The sequence below is a fragment of the Varanus komodoensis genome, unplaced genomic scaffold (genome assembly GCF_004798865.1).
Source record: "Varanus komodoensis strain SLA01 unplaced genomic scaffold, ASM479886v1 scaffold3, whole genome shotgun sequence".
Lineage (NCBI taxonomy): Eukaryota > Metazoa > Chordata > Lepidosauria > Squamata > Varanidae > Varanus > Varanus komodoensis.
Window position 1 is genome coordinate 18,995,067 of NW_025335761.1, and position 19,411 is coordinate 19,014,477.

General features: G+C 39.2%; 2 protein-coding genes across 2 annotated transcripts in view; both read left to right on the forward strand.

The window, feature by feature from the left end:
• VPS39 (VPS39 subunit of HOPS complex) overlaps positions 1-3,148 on the forward strand; it is a 45,162-nt gene extending 42,014 nt beyond the window's left edge. The window contains exon 27 of the mRNA XM_044436839.1: positions 3,046-3,148. The gene's annotated coding sequence lies outside the window, so the exon portion shown is untranslated. The remainder of the gene's footprint in view (positions 1-3,045) is intronic.
• Positions 1-19,411, forward strand: part of PLA2G4F (phospholipase A2 group IVF) — a 34,478-nt gene that overhangs the window by 9,351 nt on the left and 5,716 nt on the right. Inside the window, exons 2-16 of the mRNA XM_044436843.1 lie at positions 1,812-1,884; positions 3,046-3,182; positions 4,928-5,053; positions 7,241-7,281; positions 7,953-7,995; positions 9,589-9,655; positions 11,332-11,501; positions 11,581-11,694; positions 12,495-12,532; positions 13,608-13,743; positions 13,963-14,099; positions 14,714-14,936; positions 16,344-16,458; positions 17,097-17,234; positions 18,551-18,658. Of these exons, the coding sequence (XP_044292778.1) occupies positions 1,812-1,884; positions 3,046-3,182; positions 4,928-5,053; positions 7,241-7,281; positions 7,953-7,995; positions 9,589-9,655; positions 11,332-11,501; positions 11,581-11,694; positions 12,495-12,532; positions 13,608-13,743; positions 13,963-14,099; positions 14,714-14,936; positions 16,344-16,458; positions 17,097-17,234; positions 18,551-18,658 (1,666 nt within the window). The remainder of the gene's footprint in view (positions 1-1,811; positions 1,885-3,045; positions 3,183-4,927; positions 5,054-7,240; positions 7,282-7,952; positions 7,996-9,588; positions 9,656-11,331; positions 11,502-11,580; positions 11,695-12,494; positions 12,533-13,607; positions 13,744-13,962; positions 14,100-14,713; positions 14,937-16,343; positions 16,459-17,096; positions 17,235-18,550; positions 18,659-19,411) is intronic.

A 19,411-nucleotide genomic window follows, 5' to 3' on the forward strand; every position in this document is an offset into this window, starting at 1 on the left:
AACAGGAAAGCTTCCTGTTGATAATTGACTCTTCAAAACCTGTATTCTTGTCAGAGAAAAGCCATGAAAGTTAAAACTTCCTACTATTTATTGTATATGCTGCACTTTAAACACACAGCATTGTAAAATGCGTGTCCTATGGAAACATTTCTATATTGTGGTATATTTTAAATTCATTGTCATTTTGAGTTCAGTGAAGATCACTCTAAAGTGTCTAATCAGTGTCCTGGAGAAATGAGTAGAACATTCCTAACATTTTCTGCTAAAATATTGTAGCATAAATCCATGTAGCTTCTCTTTCATATTTGATGAAGTTTGCTATTTTGGCTTTCTCATTTTTAGAAGCATTTAATGGCACTCAGAATGAGAGACACAGAAAAGTATAACAGTATACTTAAAGTATTTTCCCACTCAACCAATTAAGGCAAGAAGCTTCAAACTAATCTTTTACTATGTCAAGGTGGCCCACCAGTGCTGGTTTTGTGATGCAGAGTATGAAGCATCCATCAAGTTCATGACCAATGCAGTTGCTTAGTTAATTCTGCTGATCCAGAAGGTCGATTTCAAACTGAATTCCTCTCCTCCCTTCTCTATCAAATGGAGATAGCTCCATCCTCAGGAAGATTTGGGCTGCTTGTGGGCCAGATGGTGAGATTGCAGACATTACTCAATTCAGCTTGTTGGATCTGATGTTAAACTAGTGGCTGATTAAATACCATACCTTCCCCTCTGCTCCTCCCCACCTGTTAGAGTCTCTAAACCAGAGGTGGTTTTGTTCTCACTAGCTGCTTGGCTTATCTCACAGCTTGTTGACCCAGGCATTCGAGCCCCACCTGTCCTTTCAGTTCAAATTCAGAATCTGAAATATTCACCTTGGAAATGTGTATTTTGGGAGAAGCAGGCCCAGTCCCTACACTTAAGGTGATTTTGGATGTATATTTTATTTTCAGATATGCAAACAAAGCCAATTGGAAGCTTGTAGATACCTGCTAAGCACGTCTATTGCTATGCAATCCTAGAATTCAAACCGCAAATCTCAGTCTTTCTCCCTCTTCCCCCCCCCCAACATACACTAGGGGTGTGTGTGTGTGTGTGTGTGTGTGTGTGCGCGTGCAGAACTGTCTTAAATTGTTTGTCTTCTTTTAACCTTACTTGCAACATAGCTTCCCCCAGTTCTTGATGGTCATTAAAATAAAAACTGGGAGAGCTTGACTTTCCTTTGGTTAAAGTGCTTGATCACTTACCAGTTGGTCATTTGCACAACCAAGATGGAAAATGCTATATAGAAGCTATAAAGGAGTGGTACTGTTAATTGAGAAAGGAGATAAGAAAAAAACAACTGTAGTAGAATTAGTAATCATTGTTAGTGATGATGGTTGAATTGCCGAGTGAATTTTTATTTTACTTGTAGACATCCAATTCAAGAAGGAAAGTACAAGGGCCTGTGGATCACCAATATAGTGCACATAGATTTCACTGCCAGTTAGCAGTCTGATTTTTTTGAAATCCTTCAATGTGTGGTCTCTTTCTAGATGTTAAGACAGTTATGGATGCAGCTTCCTGCTTTGTATATTACTAAGTGTCTGGCGGTTGGAAATCGAGAGACATAATAGTGGTTAGCTTACTGTATCTATACATGTCTAGGCATCCGTATAGATTTCCTTCCTGTGTGTCCATTCTTTCATACTGGGGACAGCAAACAGATCTAGAACAATAATTGGGTTGACCAAGCCTGACAGTTGCTTAACTTTTTACGTTTGCTAGATAAAATTAGTCATAGTTGTTATATTTGGGTTGATTATCTTCTGCAGCGTGAGAAGCATCCTTACTATAATCTCACAGTAAAAATCCTCCGAGCCAGAAACATTAAAGGAACAGATTTGTGTAAGTATCTGAAGACTTTATTTTGGTTTCCTCTGCATGCCTCATTGACCCTATGTACACAATTAAACAACCCACAGTTTATTAACCACAGCTTGTTTGGGAGCAAGCAAGAGCAAGTGAGCATGTCGGCTCCTGACTGTTCACCCATAGCTGGTGCTCTAATGTTGAGGAAGAAACAATCCAGTGTTATGCTTTAGGAACAAACTGGAATGTTTATTCCATCCTCTCCTCCTCTCTGTGTGCTCCAAATTTGCCCTGGAGGTCCCCCAACCCTCCAGAGCGAATTTCGGGAGTGCACAGAGGGCACTGACAGGAGGAGAATTTTCAGTGCCAGATGAATATGGAACAGCAGTAAAATAACAAGGGAATGGATATTTATGTGACAATGGCAAAGAAAGGCTGATGGTATAAAGCCACCAAAAGGTCCTGCAGAAGCAGCAGGGACAGAAATATTCTGTATGCCTTCTGATGCTGATCTGTATTAAGATACTCCAGGCTGATTTTCTTCCAAAATCAGGACAGAAGTATCCAAATAATTATTTTCTTCAAGGAATTCTTGGAGTTCTTTCATTTGAGTATTCAAATGCTCAAGTACTTTACTCCAAAATGGAATATTGCTAGGCAATAATTATTTAAAACATTGGGATCCAGAGATGATGATTTTAACAGAGGATGAACTATGGACATTTTTAGGCAGGATGGAGTAAAACCCATATTTTAAAAAGTTGATGATGTTCATCACTTAATTAGCCAGTCCACTTCTGGATGGGTTTACAAACCAAGATGGGCAAAGGTCAAGCATGCACATGGACAGCTTCACTGATCCAAAAATCTTGTCCACTTCTAGTATTGAAAGGTTCCATTGTATTAGCCATGGTTAGAAGAGGGTGGAAATAACTGGAAAGATGCTTCAAAGCCTTTTAAAAATAATTGTTGTATATTTGAAAATAAAAGAATAATTGGTTAAATTCCCTGTTTTTAAGAAAACTCAGTTGGTTAAAAAAAGAACATGAAATAGCAGGTAACTTTCTTTGGTTACAATTAAATGGTCATGGAATTTATGAGCTACGCATAATACCTCTATTATTGCTGGTTTTATTGCTAGATATAGGGAAAGTAATGAGTTCCTGATGGAAAACATTTCTTTTTTCTTCCTTCTAGTGTCCAAAGCAGATTGCTATGTGGAATTGAGTCTACCAACTGCATCACCAATCATTTATCGAACACAAGTTATTGATAATTCGAGTGACCCAGAATGGAATGAAACTTTTCACTATAGAATTCACAATGCAGTGAAGGTAAAGGATGCTTCTTCTTTTAGAGAGTAATTTATATATAATAGAATCATAGAATAGTAGATTTGGAAGGGGCTAAGAAGGTCATCAGGTCCAATCCCCTGCTGTTGCAGGTCACCAGTTTTTACCATCCTACTGATATGGTAGCCTTTCTCAGCTTAAGAAGGAAAACAGCATGCTTTTCTGAAAATCAAAGATTTTCACAGGAAAATATATGACCTTGCAAATCAATATTCATTGGCCTTTCACTAACCCCAGTTCCAGCTCTGCTATTTTGTGACTCTCTTCCTCCTGCTGGCACTTTACTCTTATAGTATTATTCTGGACATCGGTGGTGGACCAGTGCAATTGAGACAGGAAATCTTATTTGTCTGTGCTGGTCTCTCAAGCCGTGGAAGCAGAAAGGAATGTCATGATGAAATAAAATAAAAAACAAACTTGAATTTTCTATGGCAAATTGTGACAAATGCATCTCCCAATTATTATTTGCACAGATTAGGTTTTTAAATGGAGTGGTGCTCTCTGTGGATGAATACAGGTGACCAGCTCATCACAGTGATTGTGTGAAACCTTGACTTTTGTTTTAATGTGTACTAAACTGTGATAGAATGCAGTGATACATGCAAAACTTGTTGCTGTTGGATCACCCTTAGTTATTTATTAGTTCTGTTGTTACAGGGTGTAGAGCTATCCTTCCATACATTGCTTCAGCATTTTATCACTAATGATGGAAGTAGATGGTTTAATATGTCCTAGTCATCTGCCATGGGGTACCAATAAAGATTACCATATCAACAGATGGCTAATGTAGGAAAGCTGTCTATCACAATTCAGACTTTTCTTTTCTTGCCCTGTGCTTCAAAACACCGAACAGTCCTTTACAATGCAGATCTTTATTGGCACTTCACAGCTAACAAGACAATGCAACTGTAAAAGTCCTCTCTGCTCATGCAAAGAGTGAGTGTTGAGCCCAAACTGGATCCTTCTCCCAAATCCTTCCCTTTCATTGACACAGTGGGCTTCACCCTCAGGGTGGCTCCCACTGGTGGAAAGCCTGCCAGTGAGACCTACACAAGCCCCCTAACTGGGTAGCTTGTCTCTTCTAATGTCATAGGATCAGGGACTGGGCAACAGCTCTCCCTCCTCTCCTGGGTCCCTTCTTGTCTCTTTCAAAACATGTCTGCTGTCATGGGCAGCCTGGGAAACCATGGGCAGCAACCTTGATGTTGCTTCAAAGACTTCTGCCTCCTGATCCTCTTGCCCTCCCATCCCCTCTTCTTTGATGTCCAGAATGTAGTAAGATAGGGTTTTGGAAAATACACAAAGGGTGAGTGCCTGGCCTACTCACTCTATTGTCCTTGTTAAGCTCCCAGCTCTTTACCACACATTTGAATGGCAAGGGAAAAAAATTACAGAATGCTTCTTTCTTCAATATTATCCAAGAAAATCTTGCAGAAAACCACCACCTGGCAAGTTAGTCATCTGTAGTGGATCTGTGTCTTAGCCATGGAAATAGACTGGGAAATGTAAGCAACTTGTTCAGGTTTTATTTATGCATTGGTTAGCAGCAGTTCATGGTCTTGTGTAAGTAGGTAAGATTCTGTTGGCTTTTAATAAAACAATCTGGTTTACATCCTCATTTAACTTTTTCTTTTATCTCAAAACAGTTGAGTTTTTACCTTGAGTATAACATTTAATGCATGTTTTTCTTCCCCTAATGTTTTGCTGCCCTTTCTCTGTTGTTTCAGAACATTCTTGAACTAAGACTTTTTGATAAAGATGTTCTCATTAGTGATGAACTTACTTCTGTCGTGTTTGATGTGGCAGGGATTGAACCAGGCCGTCCTCTGAAAAACACATTCAAGTTAAAAGAGGTTAGTTCTTTAATGATTTTGCATGAAGTGCATTTAAAAAGTCAGTTTCACAGATATGGCTGTTCTTGAATCTGGTTTTTCTGGATGCTTAGTTGGTCTGTGACTTGGAGTGCTTTTGATAAAGCTATAACAACCATTAATACCTCATTAACTTTTTGAATTAGTGCTTTCTTTGCTTCTTTAAGACTGTTTGGTACTTGTAAGTTGCACAGAATACCGCTTTGCATGCTTTTTGTTCAAGTAGGGCTCCTGGTTACTCAACTACACTATAACTGCCATTTTACTTCTGTACCAACTGCAGAGTCAAGATGTTGGTCATACACACTTTTATGGGTGGTCCAGAAGGTGAAATTACTGCAGAATGCAGCAGCTCAGCTGTCAGGAGCTGTCCCTTTTTCACATGTAATTCTTTTGCTAAGGAAACCATGTTGGCTACCTGTCTGCTACCAGGCCAGATTTACGGTTTTGCTACTGGTGCATTTATCAATGTGGATGCTTGAGAGAGTGCATTTTCTCTTAGCAGTCTGCCTGGTTACTTAGGTAATCAGAAGACATGTACCTGGTAATTCTGTATGGAACTATAGCCAGATTAGATTCTGCCCTGAGAAGAGCCTTCAGTATGGTGGTTCCCTTTCTTGGAACTCCATCCTCTGGAGGTCAGGCAGGCACCCACACTGTCTTGTTTTTGGCGTCTGCAGAAAACATATTTTTTTCTTGATTGACTACCAATGGTATTTTTAGGCATTCTGTTTATTAAAAAGTTTTTTTTTAAATATGGTACTCCATTCTTGTTATCTTTTCCTGTTCTCTGCTCTGGAATCTGTTTAAATGTGGAGCAGTATATAAATGTTGTAAATAAATACAGGTATTATAAGAATTGCATTACTGTCTTAGACCATCTAGTCTAGTGTTTTGTCTTCAGCAGCAGCCAGGCATTTTTTCTAGGAAACTCACGTGCATAAGATCAATGGATAGCTTCCAGTGACACCCATCTGCTAACACCCATCATGTTGCTCTAGCAAATACCAATATGCTTGCAGCTGTTACTAGCAGGAGATGGAAAATATCAGTTTTCCATTGCATTAGCAAGCATCGATGATGGTTCTGCAAGAGTTTGTTTCTGCTAATGCACTAGCAGATAGATTCCCCCATATACTACCCAGTGCCCTCTTTTTGGCTTGCCATATCCAACAAGTGGAAGCACACTGCTTGTAACCACAGAGGTTCTATTTTGTTGGTCATTACTAATATAAACATAGTCCTGTATAATAGGTTGCTGGGGCAAGTTGGGAATTGTAGACCTGTTTTTTCTCTAAATGTTCATAGGATGGTTACCTTAGTTGCTCTTTTCTGTAGATTTAGATAAATGACCTTTGAGATGGGAGTTGGCATTTGATTTAATCTGAGATAGGACTTATTCAGATGTGATTCTTTACTCTGATTGTCCACAGGAGGGGAAAACAGGCAGAGGCTTGGACTCAAGCAATTGCAAGGAGTAGCAAGCAGCTAAATTAGAAGATCTTGTTCTCTGAGATTCTGGGCTAACAACCATGGAGTCTCCTGCTTCAGTTGTTCAATTGTCCTTGTGGTAAAATTAATGGGGGGTGCAAGGCCTTTTCCTCATAATTCCAGGTGGCAGATCCCCAGGACTGGATGCAGGATAAAGGCAATGGAGTTTGTAAAACTGAGAGGTTAAGCAGATTTTGCACAACCTCTGCATTTTATTGCTTGGATCTTAGGTTTATTATTTTGCATGAAGATTCAGCTGAGAGAGAAATAAAGCCATCCTACTGGAAAATAAATCTCACATTGATTGACTGATTTGAACTGTCCAACTGGCAAATGCCCTTGGGGCAGTTTACAATCACAGGAACAAACAACAGCACAACAAAATACAACAACAAAAGTATCAGAATGATGCATATTAAACAGTAAAACATTTAAAAATATTAAAAGCAGTGAGGAACCAGCACTAAAATTATTGCAACATAGTAAAGATGAAATGCTTACTTAAAGAGAAACATCTTAACATTAAAAACATTTAAATATCTAGAATGCCAACATAAAATGTTATCCTTCAGATTAGAGCTTCATTTAAAAGTTATCTAAAATAATATGCATTCAGAGTTACTTTGTATCTTCTGTGCTTACACATGCTATATTAATAAGATGCTTATATATTTGTAGGAGAAAGAGGAGTTGGATGTAGAGTTTTTTCTGGAAAAAAGGTGAGACCAGCTATATTTTCTGTGCAACACACTTTGCTGTTCTAGACATAAACCAGGATGTCAGTTGCACTAAATAAACACCTTAACCCATTAAAGGTCCTTAAGCCTCCTTTAGAAAGTAGGGGAAACTGCCTACTGCAAATCAGAGGCAGCTGTACAGGTTTATCCATGCATAGTTATCCTGAGTGAGTTTTAAGTTGGGAAACAGGCTAATGTTGATTTCCAATGTCCTTCCCCTTACTCATTGCAGAGCTTCGTGAAGAGTACAAAATAAGGATAATATTGGATATTACAAAAGCAAAAAGAATCCCAAAGCATTGAGCAAAAGATGGAAGGACAATATTATGGGAAATGTATTGCGGTTTGGGAGGAGGCACTTTGTAGGAAGACTTCCCTGGGCAAAAGGCAGCCTAGATACTTTAATGTGGACTGCAGAACTATTGGGTCACCTACTTTGTCTTCAGCCCCACTCACCATTCGAATGCAGTTCCCAAGAGCTTCTCCAAAACTGAATTTGGTTCTCTACTTCTGCTAGAGACCACTTGGACAATTTTTGCACCTTGCAAGTCCTTTCATGCCAAACTAGAAATGAAAGCGAAGAGCTCAAAGGGAGAACAAATAATACATGTATTTTATTTGTTTTTGTTCATGGCAATGCTTTGCCTTTATAGTTTGGATCCTCCTGGTGAAGTAATCACAAATAGAGCCCTTGTGGTGAGTGTTTGGAACACTGGATGGCTATCTGTTTGGGAATTATTTTCTTATGGATTTTAATAGTTAAAACAGTTTATGCAGTCCTGACATGAGAGCTGCTTAATTTTTTTTTCATTTTATATAGATAGGAGAGCACTTGTCAGCAAGTAGTTTACTGCTGTATATGTGTGGGGGTGGGTGGGTAAAAGTCACCTCCCCACCCCAGCATTTTCTGGCCAAACCAGGTGCTACATTCCTAATATTTCTTCCCTTTCTTCTATCTTACAGAGAGTGAGTGAGTGAGTGAGTGAGTGAGTGAGTGAGTGAGTGGAGCACTGCACTGTGTGAGAAAGGACTTTCCTTTTGCTGGGGTGGTTTCTTTTTGCTTTGCTTACTTGTCTTTGTCTCTCAATCCCTCATGAAGAAGATATGGCAGTTGGGTAGTGATGTGGCCCCACTCAGGTGTAGAGTAGGTGGGCAGATTTTCAGTTTATTTATTTATTTATAACATTTCTATGCTGCACCCATCGCCGAAGCCTCGGGGCGGCTCACAAAGAGCCTCGGGGCGGCTCACAAAGTTCCCATGCTGTCTCTAGAAAATGTGTGTTTATATTTTCTGCTTTCAGCTGTAGCTAATTGGGAGTGGTAGAAAGATCCAAGACATGGTTTCCATGCACACTTAATTCTTCAGAGTAGAAAAAACTGGCTGTGCTCTGCCTGCCCAAGCTCCTCAGCAGGTGATGTATACCAGCATGTCACCTTCGGTAAAGGAGAGAGCACAGAGCCAGCAAGGCGAGTAGCCACTGATAGCCACCTCCTCCTTTTCATTCAAACATCATTTTAATTGCTAATATTATTTCCTTATTTTATTCTTTGGCCAGGGCAACTTATTTTATATTGTTAATTCGTTTTGTATTTTTAATATATTATATTTTAATTGATGTTTTGTGAGCCGCCCCGAGGCTTCAGCGAATGGGGCAGCATAGAAGTTTTCTAAATAAATAAAATAAATAAACTCATCCAGTCCCCTTTTAGAGGCATCCAGGTTGGTGGTCATCACCACTTCCTGTGGCAGCCTATATTTGAGGTTAGGATTTTTTTGCCTCAATGTGCATTACTCTACACTACCTTACATTGAACTGCATTTGCCATTTTGATGCCTGTTCTCCCAGCTTGGAGAGATCCCTATGGAGCTCCTTATCCCTTTTGGCTTTAACTGACCTAAATAATTTAGTGTCATCAGAAAACTTTGCCACGTTGCTGTTTATTCCTAATTCCAGATGATTTATTATTAATTTGTACCTAATGTTACATAGAAACAGAGAGAGAGAGAGAGAGAGAGAGAGAGAGCGAGCGCACGCCAGTCAGAAGGGCCCCTCTGTCTGATCGTTGGCTCCACTCATGACTTGCTTATTATTATTATTATTATTATTATTATTATTATTATTATTATTATTATTATTACCACCTTTATTCCAAGGTAATGTGTTTATTACCTTGTAACTGTAACCACTCAGCTATATATTCAGTATATTAGTGTGTGTGTGTATTCAACCTTATTATTTCAAAACAAGCATTTTTAATGTGTGTATGGTTTTTTTTTAAATCACGTAGGCTTATCCTTGCCTTCACCTGCAAGGACTAATCAACAAAGATGAAAAGTCAAAGCTGAGTGAACAAGGTAGGTCTAATTTATTCTGTTGCTCAGTCACACCATGACTTCCAAGTACATACAACTGACTGTGCTTTGATTGGTGAAAATCATGAATTAATAGAAATTAACTTTGAATAAAAGGCAGGTAGTTCTCAAACGTTGCAGTGGAATAATGAGCAACGAAATCACAGTCATATATTGACCATGGAGCTTTTATCAAATTAAGGTGATAGGGGTGGATGGGTGGGGCTTTGAATTCCAACTATGTAGCCTTCAGTCTTGTGCTGTGTTATGTGTGTGTGTAATTCTGTTTGGAATAAATAGAAATCACTGATAGTAGGTATGCTCTAAGCTGTTTTGGCTACAAAAAGTAGGGAAAAATGTGTGGAGGAGGAACTAACCTTCAGTCTTCTCAGAATTCTTACTTTCAGTTACTTTAACCAAAATGAACATTTTTATCCATTAATATCCATGAAACTGTGGTTCAGTTCTTATCCATGAAATAATAACATGGCATGCTGCTATTGACATTTTGCTTAAGAACATAAGAATATTAGAAAGCCATGCTGGTTCACAGCAAAGGTCCTTCTACACACAGAGTCAAACGAGCTTCCCACAGGATTCCCCAAGTAGGATGGGTGCTAGACCTCTGCCTGCCCAAGCTCCTTAGCAACTGGTGGTGTAGGCATGGCACCTTCAGTTAAGGAGGTAGCACATAACCTGTAGGCCCAGTAGTCACTGATAGCCTCTTCTTCCATGAATCTGTCCAATCCCCTCTTAAAGCCGTACAGATTGCTGGCCATCACTACTTCGACTGGCAGCAAATTCCATAGTTCAATTATATGTTGTGTGAAAAAGTACTTCCTCTTGCCTGTCCTAAACCTTTCCCCAGTCAGCTTCATGGGATGACCCTGGGTTTGAGTGTTTTGGGAGAGGTAGGAAAATGTCTCCCTCTCCATTTTCTCCATGCATAATTTTGAACACCAATGTCATGTCTCCCCTTACTCCCCTTTTACTGAACAATTCCAGTCGTTGCAGCTGTTCCTTGTAGGGAAGATACTCCAGCCCCTTGATAATTTTTGTTGCTCTTCTCTGTACTTTTTCCAGTTCAATAATGTCCTTATTCAGGTGAGACAACCAGAACTGGACACAATATCCTAAGTATGGTTGTACCAAGGATTTGTATAAGGGGAGTATGATCTTGGTAGTTCTATAGTATATTCCATTCCTAATTATGCCTAGCATGGAATTTGCCTTTTTTGCAGTGGCTGCACACTGGCTGACATTGCTATGCCATTTCTAATAGTAGTTACCTGGATGTTGTGATCTGTGTCTTGAGGCTTTCCTTTCCCTGGTACCTGCAAAAGCCCTGGAAAGAGGTAACAAGGAAGAGGGCCTTCTCAGCAGTGGCCCTCCAATTCCGGAATGATCTCCCCACTGAGTCCCAGCTGGTGCCAGTGTTGACATCTTTTTAGTGTCAGGTTAAAACTAAAACACAGGCATTTAATAGTATATGATGGGATATGTCTGCTGTTTTAATAGATTCAGTTTTTAGTGAAATCATTTTAGATGTTTAACCTGTTTGTTCATTCAAATTTTATAATGTGTTTTATTGTATTGAGGATGATGACAGTCTCCATTTATGTACTGTACTGTTTTTCTCTTGACAATATATACCCTAAATCTCTCAATGTGATCTTTAGGAAGGAGTCAGTTCAAGCTTTCACTTCCAGGAGCTTATGAGAAACAGTTGTGCATCCCTTGCCAACCAGACTCTGATCAGAATTGTGCGAGCCCATTTGTCTTTCATGTAGGCAAAGAGATGTGTACAGAATTGGATGTGGAATTAGAACGAACTATTACAGTCCTTCAGGTGAGCAATTTCCATGCACACCATTCTGGAATGCTTATGAACTTACCTTCCTTATGAAATATACTCTGCTTATTCTCAGGATGGATTGAGTCCTGACTTTGAGAAGCATAGCACAATTCTTGGATCAGGGACTGTTCCATTTCAGTCACTTCCTCTGGGAAAGGAGGTTGACATGACTGTTCCACTAGGAAAGGTAACACTGAGTTTTACTTTATTATAACACTCTTTCTTGGTTCTGTGGAAGGTTCTTCGCTGTTCTGTGTAAAGATATTTGTTATGCATATAGATGTTCCTAAAATGTGGAACAGACAAGAGCCAAGTTAAGAGCACTGAATGTCTTGGTGTAGCTAGGGTTGCTAACTTTTTGTTTACAAATTCTGATACATATACAGAATTTTGGAGAGTAAAGTGCAGTCTGAGCTTCTACTGGGTTGGCCAGGGGCAGGGGCAGATCAGAAGCTCCTTGCGGACATTTTTCTTAAGTAGCCTGTGCAGCTTGGCCATTGCATGATAATTGCACATTGTCAAACTATGGGAAATGTCAATGACTTGAAAAGCTAAAACCTCTCTGCTGGGGTGTGTTTGTCTTGGGATGATGCACATTTTGCAGACCTGGCTTGAGTAATACAGCTGTTATATGTTCTTTCAAGTCTCCTGCAACCAGTGTTGTGCAGGCGTACACACACACACATGCACGCACAGACACAGGAATTAGCAAGGCTAACTTGCTGGTTGGCCTTTTCATGTTTTCTGCATTTAGGCAACTAAAATTGCCTGTGGATGTATCATTCATGTTCCCATTCGTTTGGGGATAATGTATAACAAAACTGGGCTGAAGCAAGATCTTTAATTCCTGACAGGCATAGGAGAGGACTTAAGGCCCCCCCAAAAAGATTTGGTCCTCACTTAATGAGGCAAGTATGGATTAATTAATTAGAAAATCTGGATGTTTTCATGTCAACATTTTCCAGTGTATGTTATCTTTTCTCTTAGGGCCTAAGTGTGGATTTACATGTGAAGGCTGAACAAATGTGAGTAAATCATGCTTATCCAGGGGCATTTGGGTTGTTGGCAGTGGCAAGAGTGGGGCCTGTTTGGGGCGGGGGTAAAATGTCCCTTGGCTCTCATAGAACTAGATACAATCAATTCAAGTTGTGCCAACCCCGATTCAGGCTGGACATCAGGAAAAGCTTCCTCATGGCCAGAGCAATACGACAGTGGAACCAGCTGCCTAGAGAGGTGGTAGGCTCTCCCACACTGGAGACATTCAGAAAGAAACCGGACAGCTATCTGATGGGATTGTGTGACTTGGTGTCCTTCATGGTTCCTTCCAATTCTACTATTCTATGTTTCTATGATATGGTTTTTCTTGACATAGGAAGGAGGGAAGTTGTCAGACCACTGGCAGACCAGAGTCAGCATTGTCGTATAATATGCTGTGGGCTCACAGCATATTATACAACAATTAAAAATACAATTCATAATACATTTAGTCAACTCATGATATAAAAGCCAACCATAAAAATAAAATCAATCAATAAAAATAGACATAAAATTAAACAATCACTATGTTAAACTATTTAAAATAATCTTAATAAAAAGTAAGGTAAATTTGTACATAATTAGATAAAAATCTGGTGCTAAAATCATAATACAGCAGCAGCAAAATAGCAACATAAAAACATTAAAACTGTTAAACCAGACAAAATGGTAGCAAAAATGTTTTTAACTGGTATCTGAAAGAATAAAGAGATGACGCCAGTTGGATCTCAGATTCCACAACTTCGGTGCTATTCTTCTCCTTGCTGTCTCCCCTTTTACTTCCATACAGGGAGGAATGCCAGAGCAGGGCTTCAGATGATGACCAGTGATTGGGTTGGTACATATGGAGACAGATAAGCAGCACATATACAAACACATGTGATCTCTGGGGGATGGAGAGAAGGCTCTCAAACACAGAGAATGGGGTGTGTGGGGAAAAGCTGGCAGTGGTCTGGCATTCATGGAAAGGAATGTTAAAGGCTTGCAGGAATCTGGGTGGTAAAGCTTTGATGTAAGGTGTACATGTGCCTTATTTTTCTCTCTTTCATATGGTACTTAAACCAGTACAGGGGATCTTGATGTACGTCTTGGCTTTGATCTATGTAAAGAAGAGCGAAGATTTTTGGACAAGAGGAAGGAAATAGTCTCTCAAGCACTAAAGAGGACACTCAACTTGAGCGAGGACCCCAGTACAGATGAGGTACAACTTAATAGAACTAAAATAATGAGGGATTCCGATATTGCATAACATTTATATGTTATGCCTCACTTAATTTACTTGATGTCTCTTTCCTCACAATATTCCTTTAATATAAATTATCCAGAATAGCCATAAAATGTTAGTATAGTAATGGGAATGTGTAACTGCCTGTAACATATATCATGCTCTGAATTTTGTTCCTCCCTCCTTTTTTTTAAGGTTCCTGTTGTAGCGGTGTTGGGATCTGGTGGAGGCATCAGAGCACTGACATCATTTTATGGCAGCCTGTTTGGACTTCAGAAGCTAAAACTTCTGGACAGTGTCACATATATTTCTGGAATCTCAGGGTCCACATGGTATGTAATAATTATCATTCTTATTTCCTTGAGACAGAAATAAAATCTCTTGGGATAGAACTTTTGCTTTTTGGAAATTTTGCTAATATTGTATCTTATTCTAGTATCCTATGAAGACAGTTTTTTACTCCTAAGAGAGTAAAAGGAGACTATGAGAACAAATTTTCATCAAACAGTTAATCGGATTTTCTGCAAAGTGTGCAGTTTTCCACTAATGCCCTGAATCAAGTCTAAAACAAGCCTGTGTGATTTAAGTAAAAAGCATCAACATAACGGGTGATGATAACAAGTCTAGTTCAGCATTTTGGGTTAAAAGTTGTTTTCCAGAGGCACAAAAGTAAGTGGAGCATATACAGCAAATGCAGATATATTATAACAAAGATTGAGATATTTCTCTATAGTTGTTTTACTTCATACATACATCTTAGGGCTATTCATCTCTCTGCTTATAAATATTGGATATATCCTTCAGACAGCCCCACATGAAAGGTCTATATACGTATCTCTGTAGGATCTGTGGTTACAATTTAAATGCTATTTTACTGGATAGTATTCATAGCTTGAATCTGATGTAGAAGTTTCATCTGTTATGTTTGCAATGGAACTATTTCCAGGTGTTTGTCAATGTTGTACCAAGACCCGGAATGGTCATGTAAAGATCTTGGAGGCCCAATTAGTAATGCCCAGGAAAAGGTGTCCAGCAGCAAAGTAGGCGCTTTTTCATCAGAGAGACTGAAGTATTACTTCCAGGAGCTGAATACGATGGAGAATGATGGACGGAAAGTGTCATTCACAGACCTATGGGGACTTATTGTTGAGTACTTCCTGCAGCAGAAGGTAAGAAATTCTAGGAAAGATTGCTTTTTACTGTATTAGCAGATGCAGTTTCTTGTCTAGGCTTCAGCTTGGTTTATGTTAGAGACATGTGAATTAATTGAATGCCCTCACACCGTAAGAAAGTGTGGAATAAATATGGATATATTTGTGGAGCAAATGGTCCAAATAGGTACAGCCCCATATATGCAGTAATGAAAAGATAACAGGATAGAAGAGAGCTGAGATGCCCCCACCTGCTTTTATTAGCTCAATCTGTTGATATATGTTTACAGTATTGGAACATACATTTCTCTGCATTGTATATGTGAATGTATAGTTTGCAGAGATGTGGCTGGCATGATCATTATCAACTGTATTCATATTGCTTTTCCACAGTACCATGTACAAAACAGTTCACAATTTCTCTGTATAAGAACAGTTAGAAGTAGCTGTTGTATCAGTAAATAAATTTATTGATTAAAAATATCAGTCAAACCATAAAAGATTGAAGAAAACCCTGCAATTAAAATAATCTATTTCAACATTTTAGAACTAAATTGGAAGGAGAATAAAGCCTAACAAAGAAATAGAAATATGCTAACACAAGGGAAAAAAACCTTCTCATTCAGTGAAGATAACATGAAGCTGTCTACAGTTAATCTTCACCAGGGACTGTTGCTTTGCCTTTGTTATATTCTGCTTGTATCTTTATAAATATTCCTTTTGGATGCAATTTCTTAACATGGTAATGAGTTGAGTATGTCAGGGAAGCCTAGAGCAATGCCATCAAGAGGCCAGTCTCTTACTTGGCTGGTCTCCTAGTAGTCACCCAAGGTGGAATGGTGAAAGCTGAGAGACCAGACTAAGATGCTTCCACCCTTCTTCAAGAGTAATGATCCCATCAGCAGAAGAGAATGAATATCTCTAATGGTGATGGGGGTGGAGAAACTTTTGAAGGGCATCTACCAGCAGTAATTGAAGTTGACCCTGGCAGGGGATCTTTTGCAGACAACATCAGTCTCTGACTTATGGTGACCCTTGAACACTGTCCAAAATGTCCTCCACAACCCTGTCCATTTCTTGTATACTGAAGGCTGTGGCTACCATTATGGAATTGATCCATATCATATTTTCTTCCTCTTTTTTCCTGCCTTTTGCTTTCCTTAGCATTATTGTCTCCTCCAGCGAGGCTTGCTTTCTCATGATGTACCTGAAGACAACAGCTTCTGTTCATTCATTTAATTATTATATATGCAGACAAACTGCAGTTATGCAGCCATTAGGAAAATCTAGTGAAAACATAATGAGCCATATCCTAGACAGTGGGTAATAATAGTGCTGTATATGAATACTGGGTGTTGCAGTTGTGTAATATCTGTATGCATGCATGCATACGTATGGACCCTGTGCCTTCTCTGCTCTATTCAGGAGGATCAGTCAAAACTGTCTGACCAGCAGGAAGTCGTGAAAGAGGGGAAGAATCCATACCCCATCTATGCAGCTGTCAATGTGAGACCCAATGTTAGTGGTGATGACTTTGCAGGTATAATAATTGTTACATTCCATTTATATCTTGCCTTTCTTCCTCTTGCAGTGAACCCAAGTCTTACAAATTTATCCTGCTCTTCATTTTATCCTTACAACAACCCTGTAAGAAAGGCTGAGAGACTGGTCCAAAGTCACCCAATGGGCTTTATGGCTCAAATCTCTTGAGTTCTGGTCTGACACTGTTAACTACTACATCACACTGGCTCTTAGTTCTATATCTGTCTTATAAAATCTGTAAGCAGTATTAGTATTTTAGCATGTGATAAGCATGATGAATTTACAAGCCAATGTACAGACAACACTGTCCTCACCTATTAACATAAAGAACAAAAGAGAAATGAAAGCATGAGGTTAGGGACTCGTGGATGAAGAGAAAGTATAAATACTGGAGAGGGATGAATAATTGGTACCTATCAGTATAGAATTGGATGAAATGTGTCAGGCCATGCTTTCCAAACAGTTTGAAGACTGCCCATATTTTTTTACTCTAGATTTTATACCACTTAATTTAACACTTCATTTTTTACTCTGGTTGAACACACAAGCAGCATCTAAGTCAGTCTTTTCACTTGAAGGCAACACAGCAAACTCATTTCCCAAAAAGCTTTCTTGTGGTGATGTTTTCTTTCTTAGAATGGTGTGAATTTACTCCCTATGAGGTCGGATTCCGCAAGTATGGCGCTTTTGTCCGAACAGAAGACTTCGATAGTGAGTTCTTCATGGGAAGACTGATTAAGAAATATCCTGAGCCCAGGATCTGCTACCTGCAGGGTTTGAATTTTTGAATTTACTATATGTAAGGCAGAGCTGGATAAATTATTGAATCATAGTGTGTCTTTCCTTCTGATACCTTAGTTGTGGAACACAGGAAGTTTTGTTATATGAATGTTGATAAGATCTGTTACTTTGAGCCAAGAAACTTCCTTGAAGGTCAGGTCAGGTTGACCATAATGTAGGTGGGAATGTATTTGCTTTCTGTTGTAATTTAACTTTTAAGGAAGTTGTAACAGGCCATACCTTTAAGAACAGAGTATCTCCAGCACACTTGCTCTCTGTTTGTGATTTTGGGTGCCCTGAATAATCAGAGTTAATATGTTGTGGACTGGCAGATTGATAGGCCTTTTTGGTGGGTGGAAGGGCACCCTTCTTTAATTTTAAGTTGTGCTACACCTGAGGCACAGTCCTAGAAGCACTTGACACCCTGTCCTTGGTCAATTTCCATTCTGTCTAACTTTCCTCACTTTTAAATTTATTCCCTAAGGGAAATAGAGGTTACAACACATTTCCTTAAGCCATTCTGAATGTGACAATGCATTTGAATTGCTTTTGGGACAAGCTGTTTCAAATGCCACCCCAACTCTTGTTTCTTTGGACACCCCTGGATTACAAGTGTTTGTACAAGTGAATATGTACAAGCGTTTGTTACATGCTGTCCCGTCTCTGACTTCGGGCAACCCTATGAGTCAGTGCTCTCCAAAATGTCCTGTCCTTGATAGCCCTGTCACTCCATCTGATAATCCTCCTCTTTTTTTGCCTTTGACTTCCCTTAGCATGATTATCTTCTCCAGGGAGTCTTGCCATCTCATGATGTCCCTAAAGTATGACAGCTTCAGTGTTTTCCTTTTCTGCTTCCAGGGAGGTTTGGCTGGATTTGATCTAAGACGCACTGGTTCATTTGTTTTTCATTCCAGGGTATTTGCAAAGCTCTCCTTAATAGGCATAAAATATTATATTCAATGATGATCCAGTGCTAGATACACCTGAGGCAGCTTCACGGAATTTGGAATTATTTCACAACCCATAGTTTTAAATGAAAAAAGTACCTTTTTGCAGCCTTTGTATCCATTACATCATGCTATTTTGAAATAATTTGAAAATGTTGTTGCATTGAAACTCCTGAAGCGGAAGGATGGAAATATGAAATATTTGTTCCATTGTCACATGTATTCATTGTAAATTGTCACTTACAACTTCTTCAGGTGGAAGAAGATCAAATTATTGCTTTCTTCTGTGTTTGCTTTTGTTTGGCATGGTAAGTTTGGAAAACCATCTAATTTGGATTTTTTTTTTTTCTGTTCATGTTACAGGGATGTGGGGCAGTGCTTTTGCTGCCAGCCTGGATGATGTCTTTTTGAAGGTGGTTGGTTCAGGACTCAGCTTTCTCGAATCTCTGAGTGATGTTGTCAAAGTGGTTGGTAAGTACTGAAGCTGCTTAAACATCCTTTGCACAATGATGACTTTGGTTTTTCTGGTGTGTGAACCTTGCTATTGACATAACAGTGAGATGTTGCAATACTATGCAATAGCCAATCACAGAAGAGCTGCCTGCAGGTATGCTGTTACAGGTAAACCTTCCATATCCTTGTCTGGTGCCACCATCTTCATTTTGTCAAAGAATGTGAGTTCTGACTTGCTTTCCTTGACTGACCAAAAGATGAGGGCTTGACAGAAACATGGATGTGGTGTACAGTAGCCCTGGCATATTATTCAAAAAAGAAGTTGGAAGAATGTTAAACCCTATGGAAGTCCCTCCACAAATGGGTGTGCTGCACCTGAAGGATGCTGACCTGCACCCCTGATAAAAACTTGATGGCACATTGTCATAGTATACGTATGGCTTTTTGTACTGATCCCATCAGCATTGGCAAAAATAATGGATGCTTATTGTTTAATGATGAATATGGGATAGGGTTACCATCCACCTTGAATGATGCTTTTTTGATAGAATGGTAGGGTAAAAATCAAATATTCTATAACAGATTACATGGCAACATATTTGAAACAGCATTTTTTACCCATGGGAAGTGGAGCCAACATGGTGCAAGCTTGGGTGATGTGTTCACATTGTGACTTTCTTAATTGTTTTACTGTTCTTCTAGCAGCAAATATATTGTAAAGTAAAGGGATGCAGATGGTGCAGTGGTTTAAACCACTGTGCTGCTGGGCTG